The 12,375-nt window shown below is 47.6% G+C and overlaps 1 protein-coding gene across 1 annotated transcript; it reads left to right on the top strand.

Moving 5' to 3' along the window:
• Positions 1-2,640: 2,640 nt before the first annotated feature.
• Positions 2,641-5,098, top strand: LOC124131187 (COPII coat assembly protein sec16-like). The gene is made up of 2 exons (XM_048395530.1): positions 2,641-4,233; positions 4,865-5,098. Exons 1-2 carry the CDS (start codon positions 2,689-2,691, stop codon positions 4,892-4,894), a joined length of 1,575 nt encoding a protein of 524 aa, XP_048251487.1. The 5' UTR covers positions 2,641-2,688; the 3' UTR covers positions 4,895-5,098.
• Positions 5,099-12,375: the final 7,277 nt, after the last annotated feature.

Raw genomic sequence — 12,375 nt, 5'->3', positions numbered from 1 at the left:
CCTTCACTACCTGCCACTGTCAGTCAAGAGGCTGTACACGCACCTGCTGAAGTATCATCACTATCTGCCACCAGACACGAAGGTGTACAGTCTCATGTTGAAGTTCCTTCACTACCTGTCACTGTCAGTCAGGAGGCTGGACACGCACCTGCTGAAGTATCATCACTTCCTGTCAGACACGAAGGTGTACAGTATCATGTTGAAGTATCATCACTACCTGTCAGACAAGAAGGTGTACAGACTCATGTTGAAGTATCATCACTACCTGTCACTGTCAGTCAGGAGGATGTACACGCACCTGCTGAAGTACCATCACTACCTGTCACCAGACACGAAGGTGTACAGTCTCATGTTGAAGTACCTTCACTACCTGTCACTGTCAGTCAAGAGGCTGGATACGCACCTGCTGAAGTACCATCACTACCTGCCACCAGACACGAAGGTGTACAGTCTCATGTTAATGTGCCATCACTACCCGTCACTTTCAGTCAGGAGGCTGGACACGCACCTGCTGAAGTATCATCACTACCTGCCACCAGACACGAAGGTGTACAGTCTCATGTTGAAGTACCATCACTACCCGTCACTTTCAGTCAGGAGGCTGTACACGCACCTGCTGAAGTATCATCACTATCTGCCACCAGACACGAAGGTGTACAGTCTCATGTTGAAGTACCATCACTACCCGTCACTTTCAGTCAGGAGGCTGTACACGCACCTGCTGAAATATCATCACTACCTGTCACCAGACACGAAGGTGTACAGTCTCATGTTGAAGTACCATCACTACCCGTCACTGTCAGTCAGGAGGCTGTACACGCACCTGCTGAAATATCATCACTACCTGCCACCAGACATGAAGGTGTACAGTCTCATGTTGAAGTGGCACCGATACCTGCCAGTCTCGAAGGTGTGCAAAGACCTGTTGAAGTTACGCCCCTTCAAGTCACCAGTCACGAGGCCGCGCAAGCACTTTTTGAAGTCGGCACCTACCAGGGTGTTCATGCACCTGGTGGAGTTACTCCCCTACCAGTCGCCAATCACGAGGCTCCACCAGCTTCTTCTACACATCAATTTGTTGCAAGTAGTAAGGTGCCTCAGATGCATGTTGAGATCACATCTCTTCCTATGGCTAGATACCAGAGTGCAGAATCAATTGTTGAAGTCACCACTCGTTCAAATGAACAGGCTACCCTTGGGCTTTCTGGGCAGCCTGAATCTCATGCATATCCAGACGCATCCAGCATAGTGACAGTGGAATCTGTCGCCGATCAAACAGGCCGACGAGATCACGTGGGAGCATCCGTTAAGCTTGCGCAGTCCATAGAGCCCGGTACCTCACTGTATGTAATCGGCATTCAGAGGTCACCACTGGCTAATGGAACCAACTCCCTCTCCAAAACTACAACATCAGCAACAACAACAATATCAGTTGCGTCACCAACAGCTGCAACATCCACAATAGGGACAACAACTCCCACACCACAAACAGCAGAGCCAACAACATCAGCAACATTAACGGCCGCAGCAATGGGAACAGGGAAAACAACAACAGCAGCATCAACAACAGCTGGGATACAAACTCCAGCAATTACAGCAGCGACAGCAACAACAGCAGGGACAACAACTCCAGCAACAACAACAACAGCAGGAACAACAACTCCAGCACCAACAGAGCCTCCCCCTGCTGTTGAAGCGGCTGAGGCCCCTGATTTTCTTTTAGATATGGACCTCCCGCTGGCCTACTACCTGTTGCAGAGACTCTCTCCGGCTCTTTATCCTCAACAGCAGCAACACTACACCAACACTCACATGTATCCTTCAGCCCAGCTCGCTCAACCTTCAGGAGCTGCACAATCTACATGGAATTTTGAGCCACGGAGAGACACTTATCCCAAGTCACCCATGTTAAACTCAGCAGCATATCGTCCTACAGAAGCGACACGCTCTGCAATGGAGTATTATCAATATAGAGAAGGCTCTCAAATGCCACGTGCGATAGACACAAACGCAGAATACCCAACAGAAGAGACACACTCTGCAATGCACTATCAATATGGAGAAGGATATCCAATGTCACATGTGACAAACTCAAATGCAGAATACCCAACAGAAGCAACGCACTCTGCAATGCACTATCAATATGGAGAAGGATATCCAATGTCACATGTGACAAACTCAAATGCAGAATACCCAACAGAAGCAACACACTCTGCAATGCACTATCAATATGGAGAAGGATATCCAATGTCACATGTGACAAACTCAAATGCAGAATACCCAACAGAAGCAACACACTCTGCAATGCACTATCAATATGGAGAAGGATATCCAATGTCACATGTGACAAACTCAAATGCAGAATACCCAACAGAAGCAACACACTCTGCAATGCACTATCAATATGGAGAAGGATATCCAATGTCATATGTGACAAACTCAAATGCAGAACAACCAACAGAAGCCACACGCTCTGCAATGGAATATTATCAATATAGAGAAGCTTCTGAAATGCCACCCATGATGAATCCAAATGCACAATACCCTAGAGAAGCCACACGCTCGGAAATGCATTATCAACATGGAGAAGGATCCCAAATGCCACACATAATGAACTCTAATGCCAATCAGCCTACAGAAGCTGCACGCTCTGCAACTGACTATTATCAATATAGAGATGTATCTCCAATGCCACCCATGGCAGCTCAACCTTCAGAAGCCTCACAATCTGCAATGCATCATCACTATAGCGACGTGTATACAGTGCCCGCCGTGCACAACTCCATGGGAGATCAACCACCTGCTCAATCTTCAGAAGCATCACAACCTGCCAGGCACCACCAATATAGCGACGTGCATACAATTCCACCAGTGCACAACTCGATGGCAGATCAACCTTTAGCTCAATCTTCAGAAGCCTCACAACCTGCCATGTATCCCCAAAACAGCGACGTGTACACAATGCCCCCCGTGCACAACTCGATGGCAGATCAACATTCACCTCAACCTTCAGAACCCTCACAAGCTGCCATGCATCTCCAAAACGGCGACGTGTTCACAATGCCCCCCGTGCACAACTCGATGGCAGATCAACATTCACCTCAACCTTCAGAAGCATCACAACCTGCCCTGCATCCCCAAAACAGCGACGTGTATACAATTCCACCCGTGCACAACTCGATGGCAGATCAACCCTCAGCCCAACAAACAGAAGCCTCACAAGCTGCCATGTATCCCCAAAACAGCGACGTGTACACAATGCCCCCCGTGCAAAACTCGATTGCAGATCAATTTTCAGGACAACAAACAGAAGCCTCACAACCTGCCATGTATCCCAAAAACAGCGACGTGTACACAATGCCCCCCGTGCACAACTCGATGGCGGATCAACATTCACCTCAACTTTCAGAAGCCACAAAACCTGCAATGCATCACCAATATAGCGACGTGTATACAATGCCACCTGTGCGCAACTCCATGGCGGATCAACCCTCAGCCCAACAAACAGAAGCCCCACAAGCTGCCATGCATCACCAATACAGAGACGTGTACACAATGCCCCCCGTGCACAACTCGATGGCGGATCAACATTCACCTCAACTTTCAGAAGCCACAAAACCTGCAATGCATCACCAATATAGCGACGTGTATACAATGCCACCTGTGCGCAACTCCATGGCAGATCAACCCTCAGCCCAACAAACAGAAGCCTCACAAGCTGCCATGTATCCCCAAAACAGCGACGTGTTCACAATGCCCCCCGTGCACAACTCCATGGCAGATCAACCTTCAGGACAACCTTCAGAAGCCTCCCAATCTGCCACATACAACTCCATGGCACATCAACCTTTACCTCAACCTTCAGAAGCCACAGGATCTGCAATGCATCATCAATATAGCGACGTGTATACAATGCCACCCGTGCACAACTCGATGGCACATCAACCACCTGCTCAGTCTTCAGAAGCATCACAATCTGCAATGCAGTACCAATTTAGAGACGGGTACACAATGCCACCCGTAAACAACTCGAAGTTAGTTCAACCCTCAGCTACACCTACAGGAGCCCCACAATCTGCAATGCAGTATCAGCATAGCGATGTATCTACAATGCCAACCATGCACAACTCAAGGACAGCTCAAGCTTCAGACGCTATACAGTCATCCTGGAATTATACTCCACGTGGAGAAGGGCACCCCTTGTCACCTGTGCTAAGCTCGATGGCAGCCAAGGTACGTCAATATCTATGTGAGGAGTCCGGGTTGTGTTAATATGTCACGCGGTTGTGGGAGACAGAACTCTTTATTTCAACACTGCACCCATCATATTGTTCTACTTCATTATTGATTTCAGTCATTATTGATTTCAGTCATTATTGATTTCCTGGTTAACTGACCATAAACGTTTGACAGTTGTAAATATCAAAACAAACACTGCTTTTACACGTCGAATAAAACATATTCCTTTTAGGACATTATTTAATAACAGGAATAGATTCTAAAAAGTCTATCCATAGATATTAGGCTTTTAGTCTGGTATTTGTATTTGAATCCAGTTTCAGTCAACCAAGAAATATATGTAGACCCTCTATGTATGTCTCGTTAAAAGATGTACGTCATGTGACCTATTTATTGCCAGCTTATAATGTATTTGTAACAATGGCGAGCATATTGCTTTTTAAAAGGATGGGCGTGAATAGCGGGACTCGCTTATCCGAACATTTCGTCTGGATAAACGGTTCTGATCTTATGGAACAGGAATAACAGTGCGAATGTTTTTTACCCAGCACTATTATTTATATCGCCTTTTGTGTCAGTATTTGTTTGTTTATTTATTTATATGTTTCTATATTGATGTTTGAAGATACTGTTGTCACCGAATCGTCACCAATAACAGACTTCAAGGGCATCGATTTATTTGATTCATGTCAAATAATTTTGTTTACACATATTTCTAAAAAATAAACAACATCAAACACGTGTTCATCGTATTGTTGTTTATACATTACTGCCCGAACTTGTTAAAAAACATGTGACATTGTATACATCTATGGATATGTACATTTCGTGTGTGATTAAATAAAATAGAAAACATTCACCTTGCTTTTGCTTATTTTTCTCCTAGCCCGGTATATTTTTTATCTGGTGTGTCATACTAGCCATGTAAGCCCTCTTAAACAATGTTATAAGTAACAAGATTCAAATATATCTAAGGCAGATCACCCTAAAGCTAACTTCTGGTGTTTTACCGAACCATGTGACTTTATGACTGTATGTATTGTAGAAGCATAACAAATAGTTTTTTGTGTAAAAATCGTAGTCTCTTAGATCGTGATGAACCGATTTAAAAGCGGAACACTGGAATCTACACAGCGTCGGCTTATCCGTCATCTGTCAAGACGCCTGTCTTGTAGTTCTGTAAATATACCTCCGTGACTAATGCATTGCATCTCAGAACAATGAATACAGTGTTACGTTCTTCACGGGTGCATCATTTATCAAACGGAAACAGAAATTAATAATGTGATTAATGAATTCTTTTTATGCGGAGAAAGAGTTTTATAGATTTTGGCTTGTCAAGTCGAAAGTTTAATGTTTTTGAAACACGTTCGTGTCTTCTCAGGAGGTGACACAACGCAGCCTAATCGTTTGATTTCTTAATCAAATATTTTCGACTTTGAGATATTTCACTTTTACTTCAAATTGAATTAAATGATGCATTGATAATTGAAAATAAATTCGTAGATGAATATGTTGTCAAAAATATTACTTATAAACCGCAATCATTTAATTGCATGATACACTCAGTATCAACAAAGGCCATGAATGAATGAAATTATGCATATGCATTACATAACTACCTAAGACTAATTATGATTATTTACAAGTTTTATTTTATGACAATTATGGTTACGAGTTCACTTCATGGCATATAATCGACGTATCGTCTTTTCGGAAGTGTTGTCGCCACGTGGGTCTTTTTCACCAATATATCAACCGATTTGGACATATAATATCTTGTTGTTCTTTAACTTTCTTTTTATTTCTAAATTCTAAAAAATAAAATAAATAAATGGTAAAAAATTAAGAAATACGCTTAAAGTTCCCTTACATTTAAAATCGACGTACGTCTTTGCGTATGTGCTCTACCGTTTGTGTTAGTTAAAGTCATGCTTGTATTACAATGCTCTAAGTCGGAATATTATTGGAAGATTTGACAAATATTTACAAGGACACCCTGATAGTGAGAACAAATGGCTTCAAGGTAAATATATCTGTTAAAAAAAAGCATGCATAAAAAATATATTAATTTGTGTATTGTTTGAAACGATTGCAAAATAGAGCATTTTGTATTTTTTACATAAATATTTAAAGCAATGATAATAACTCTCATGCCATGTGATTGTATAATGACCCACTTGAATGTTTGAGCCATGATGTATTTTGAGGTTATCGTTTTCTACAGAACATCGGTGGAGTTTCGGGAATGGCTTCCACGACGACGGGTGGAGCATCTACGCCACAAACAGCTGCACAAGGTATGTTGAACATAATCGGCTAAACGTTTCGATGATCATAAGAAATCTCTGCTAAAGGCAGAGCCCAGTGTACGATTCCGACTACATCCTATTGTAAGCATGGTGTTGTGAGTCACTAGTGATGATAGCTGGCGTTCGCGAAAAGGTGTGGTGAGATGAAATGGGGTTGAACGTCGCGTCCAAGATTATTGCACTTATCTAGCGACGTGCATGCACGTGTGTGTGTGTGTGTGCGTGCGTGCGTGCGTGCGTGCGTGCGTGTGTGTGTGTGTGTGTGTGTGTGTGTGTGTGTGTGTGTGTCTGCTTGTACTAGTCCGGACTGATGCCGATTTATAGTGCTAGCACACTGAGATACCACGCCGCACTTTAACATGAATGCCCCACTCAGACACATTATACTGACTCCGAGCCGACCAGTCCTTGTTTTATCCCCTTAATGCCTAGCGCCAGACAGGGTAACAACAAGTACCATCTTTTAACGTATTTTGGTATGACGCGGTCGGGGATCGAACCCCGGACCTTCCGCTCTCCGGGCGGACGCTCTACCACTAGACCACGGAGGCGGTCTCGTTTGCGAAAAGGTGAGCATAGAAGCATAGAAGCATAGAAGCTATCCTAAGCATCCAATGCAGGTCGTAAGAGGCGACTTAATGTATAACGTATTAATGTAATCCGTCTCGCTGACCTGGTTGATTGTGTGTCATCTGTCCCAGGAGACGTGGATAAAAATTTTTTAATTTTTAATATTTTTTTTTGTTTAACGCCGCACTCAGCAATATTCAATGCTACTGATGTCCAATCACTTGGTTGTCTGGCCCATACTTATCCATATTTGGGTATTGACTCAACTTTGTGAAACATTGTAGACTATTTGCTCGCGCTCGATTGGTGCACACAATTGAATAGTGGCATTGTTTGTTGTTTTTGTTGTTTAACGCCGCACTCAGCAATATTCCAGTTATATGACGGCGGTCTGTAAGTAATCGAGTCTGGTCCAGGAAATCCAGTGATTGACATCATGAGCATCAATTCACACAATTGGGATACGATGACATGCATCAACCAAATCAGCGAGTCTGACCACCAAACCCCGTTAGTCGCCTCTTACGACAAGCATAGTCGCCTTTTACGGCAAGCATGGGTTGCTTAAAGGCCTATTCTACCCGGGTCTTCAAGGGTGGAAAAGTGACATTGGACAACAACAGACATTTTAAGATTTTTACGTCCATGCCCGACCCCTCCGTAGTGTAGTGGCTGGAGCGTCTGCCCTGAGAGCGTACAGGTCGGTGGTTCGTTCCCCTTGCCTCGCCATACCAAAAAGGGATAACAGATTTCACTTATTATTGTTGCAATATATGAGCGCGGAAGGTCGGTGGCTCGATCCCCGGCCGCGTTATACACTGCTGGCGCTTGACATTAAGGGGAACACAACGGACTGGTCAAAAACTATGCATGAGATCTTACACTGCACACGGGGTTCTTAAAATAATAAAATAATAATTTAAGTAACAAGTAACGAGTTATTTTAATTTTTGCTTAGTCATCACAAAAAACATCTTGGTATGTGAGGGCGATTTAGGTTTATTGCTATTCGATATTTATTGACAAGATGTTGTTCGCGATCACCTATTATCATCATTATTTGATGGTGATTCAAATAAACACATGCTCATGCTACAGTGGGAATCGTAACTTCCGTGATTATGGGATGAGTCTTTGTTGTTGTTCTCGCTAAGGGAGGTGATAAGTGAAAAGATGTAGTGTTGTATAATGTGTATAAAAGGAAAAATAAATTATTTGTGCATCGTATCTTATTTCATTTGAACAGTATTGTGATTATGTCGGGTAATTCGCCGAAGTAATTGCATCACCATCAATCTTCTGTTTCCCAGGTAACAATGACACAGAAGCTACATCTGGTCAAGGCATGCTTGCTACAGCTGCTTCGGGACAAGGTACATCAGCCCCAGCCACAGGAGCGGACGTGTCAGTGCCCATCAGTGTGGACAGTCAAGGTGGCAGCGTCAGCTTGGCCACAGCTGGCACTGGTGTCGTCACAGACAATACCCTCAGTCAGGTTTCAGCTGAAGCCTCATTGCCGAGAACAAATTCAGCTCCTCTTCCGGATCCAGTTGTTGACACAACGGTAGCCGCCGATACAACAGCAGCACCAACGGTAGCCGCCGATACCACAGCAGCAGCAACTGTAGCCGCCGATACCACAGCAGCAGCAACTGCAGCTGCCGATACAACAGCAGCACCAACGGTAGCCGCCGATACCACAGCAGCACCAACGGTAGCCGCCGATACCACAGAAGCATCAACTGCAGCTGCCGATACAACAGCAGCAGCAACAGTAGCCGCCGATACCACAGCAGCACCAACGGTAGCCACCGATACCACAGCAGCACCAACTGCAGCTGCCGATACCACAGCAGCAGCAACTGTAGCCGCCGATACCACAGCAGCACCAACTGCAGCTGCCGATACAACAGCAGCAGCAACAGTAGCCGCCGATACCACAGCAGCAGCAACTGTAGCCGCCGATACCACAGCAGCAGCAACTGCAGCCGCCGATACCACAGCAGCAGCAACTGCAGCTGCCGATACAACAGCAGCAGCAACAGTAGCCGCCGGTACCATAGCAGCAGCAACAGTAGCCGCCGATACCACAGCAGCACCAACGGTAGCCGCCGATACCACAGCAGCACCAACGGTAGCCGCCGATACCACAGCAGCACCAACGGTAGCCGCCGACACAACAGCAGCACCAACGGTAGCCGCCGATTCAACAGAAGCATCAACTGTAGCCGCCGATACCACAGCAGCACCAACGATAGCCGCCGATACCACAGTAGCAGCAGCAACAACAACAGTAGTAGCCGATACCACAGTAGCCGCTAAAACTACAGTAGTCGCTGCGTCTACAGTTGACGTTTCAGTTGAAGCGTCGGCACCACGGCCAAATTCGGCTCCCCTTCCAGACCCAGTAGTTGATGTTACCGCAGCACCTACGGCAGATGCCGACACAACAGCAGCAACAGTAGCCGCTGATACCACAGCAGCACCAACAGTAGCCGCCGATACAACAGCAGCAGCAACAGTAGCTGCCGATACAACAGCAGCAGCAACTGCAGCCGCCGATACAACAGCAGCACCAACGGTAGCCGCCGATACCACAGCAGCAGCAACTGCAGCCGCCGATACCACAGCAGCCCCAACAGTAGCCGCCGATACCACAGCAGCACCAACAGTAGCCGCCGATACAACAGCAGCAGCAACAGTAGCTGCCGATACAACAGCAGCAGCAACTGCAGCCGCCGATACCACAGCATCACAAACAGTAGCCGCCGATACCACAGCAGCAGCAACTGCAGCCGCTGATACCACAGCAGCCCCAACTGTACCCGCCGATACCACAGCAGCAGCAACTGCAGCCGCCGATACCACAGCAGCCCCAACTGTAGCCGCCGATACAACAGCAGCAGCAACGGTAGCCGCCGATACAACAACAGCAGCAGCGGTAGCCGCCGATACCACAATAGCAGCAACAGTAGCCGCCGATACTACAACAGCAGCAACAACAACAGTAGTAGCCGATACCACAGTAGCAGCAACAACAACTGTAGCCGCCGATACCACAGCAGCAGCAACAACAACAGCAGTAGCCGATACCACAGTAGCCGCTAAAACTACAGTAGTCGCTGCGTCTACTGTTGACGCTTCAGTTGAAGCGTCGGCACCACGGCCAAATTCGGCTCCCCTTCCAGACCCAGTAGTTACCGCAGCACCAACGGCAGATGCCGACACAACAGCAGCAACAGTAGCCGCCGACACTGCAGCAGCAACAGTAGCCGCTGATACAACAGCAGCACCAGCAGTAGCCGTCGATACCACAGCAGCAGCAACAGTAGCCGCCGATACCACAGCAGCACCAACAGTAGCCGCCGATACCACAGCAGCACCAACAGCAGCTGATAAAACTACGACTGCCCCAACAGTAGCCGCCGATACAACAGCAGCAGCAACAGTAGCCGCCGATACCACAGCAGCACCAACAGCAGCTGATAAAACTACGACTGCCCCAACAGTAGCCGCTGATACAACAGCTGCTGCATTAACAGTTGGTCTAAGCGCAGTTGATGCTTCTGCAGCTAACATGATCGATAAACCCGCTGATTTGACAGGGGCTCAGGTAAAAACACAAAAGACTGTAACATCTCAACAATCGGCGACCGGTCTTGCAAGTGCTGGAACACACGTTCTACCCATCCAGGAAGCTGATAAGCCTCTGAGTGCCGAGGTTCCGCATGTCTCCAAACTGACACCAGAGCTAGCTCGATTGTTGCTGGCGGCCGGTCTTCAACCCTGTCCTGAAATGTTTGGTCACACCGGAGCTGCTTCCAGTCACACATCAGATGCAACCGGGCAGATGACGTCGAGTGAACACACCGTCAGTGAATCAAACATACACTCCCAGTTACATGGCGCTAACGTCCCACAGGCTTCTGTTCCTCAGGTATCCTCAAACTCAGGATCATCCTCATCAATCAAGCATGCAGCATCCTCTCACCCTTTGCCGGCTACTGATGTTGGAATACAAACAACTGCAGAAGGTCAGACCATCGTACAGACTTCTGGTGCCACCGGTGCAGACACAAAGGGTACTACCACTGTTCAAGCAGCCGGCACAACCACAGCAGGGACAGCACAGACTTCTGGCGCCAACGGTGCAGAAATAGAGGGTACTACCACTGTTCAAGGAGCGGGCACAACCACAGCAGGGACAGCACAGACTTCTGGCGCCAACGGTGCAGAAATAGAGGGTACCACCACTGTTCAAGCTGCTTCACATCCTTTGCCAGCCACTGATGTTCAAGCTAGTGGAAAAACAACAACTACAGTAGGTCAGACCACCACTGTACAGACTTCTGGCGCCACCGGTGCAGAAATAGAGGGTACCACCACTGTTCAAGGACCCGGCATAACCGCAGGAGGGACCACACAGGCATCAGGTGCCAACGGTGCAGAACTAGAGGGTACCACCACTGGTCAAGCTGCCGGCACAACCACAGCAGGGACAGCACAGACTTCTGGCGCCAACGGTGCAGAAATAGAGGGTACCACCACTGTTCAAGGAGCCGGCACAACCGCAGGAGGGACCACACAGGCATCAGGTGCCAACGGTGCAGAAATAGAGGGTACCACAACTGTTCAAGCTGCCGGCACAACCACAGCAGGGACAGCACAGACTTCTGGCGCCACCGGTGCAGAAATTGAGGGTACTTCCACTGTTCAAGGAGCCGGCACAACCGCAGGAGGGACCACACAGACTTCTGGCGCCACCGGTGCAGAAATAGAGGGTACTTCCACTGTTCAAGGAGCCGGCACAACCACAGCAGGGACCACACAGACTTCTAGCGCCAACGGTGCAGAAATTGAGGGTACTTCCACTGTTCAAGGAGCCGGCACAACCGCAGGAGGGACCACACAGACTTCTGGCGCCACCGGTGCAGAAATAGAGGGTACTTCCACTGTTCAAGGAGCCGGCACAACCACAGCAGGGACCACACAGACTTCTAGCGCCAACGGTGCAGAAATTGAGGGTACTTCCACTGTTCAAGGAGCCGGCACAACCGCAGGAGGGACCACACAGGCATCAGGCGCCAACGGTGCAGAAATAGAGGGTACCACCACTGTTCAAGCTGCCGGCACAACCACAGCAGGGACCACACAGACTTCTGGCGCCAGCGGTGCAGAAATAGAGGGTACTACCACTGTTCAAGCAGCCGGCACAACCACAGCAGGGACAGCACAGACTTCTGGCGCCACCGGT

The sequence above is a fragment of the Haliotis rufescens genome, unplaced genomic scaffold, assembly GCF_023055435.1.
Source record: "Haliotis rufescens isolate VD_foot unplaced genomic scaffold, xgHalRufe1.0.p SCAF_14, whole genome shotgun sequence".
In the NCBI taxonomy this organism is placed as follows: domain Eukaryota; kingdom Metazoa; phylum Mollusca; class Gastropoda; order Lepetellida; family Haliotidae; genus Haliotis; species Haliotis rufescens.
The sequence above is the reverse complement of the archived record's forward strand: the minus strand, read 5'-3'. Positions and strand labels throughout refer to the sequence as shown.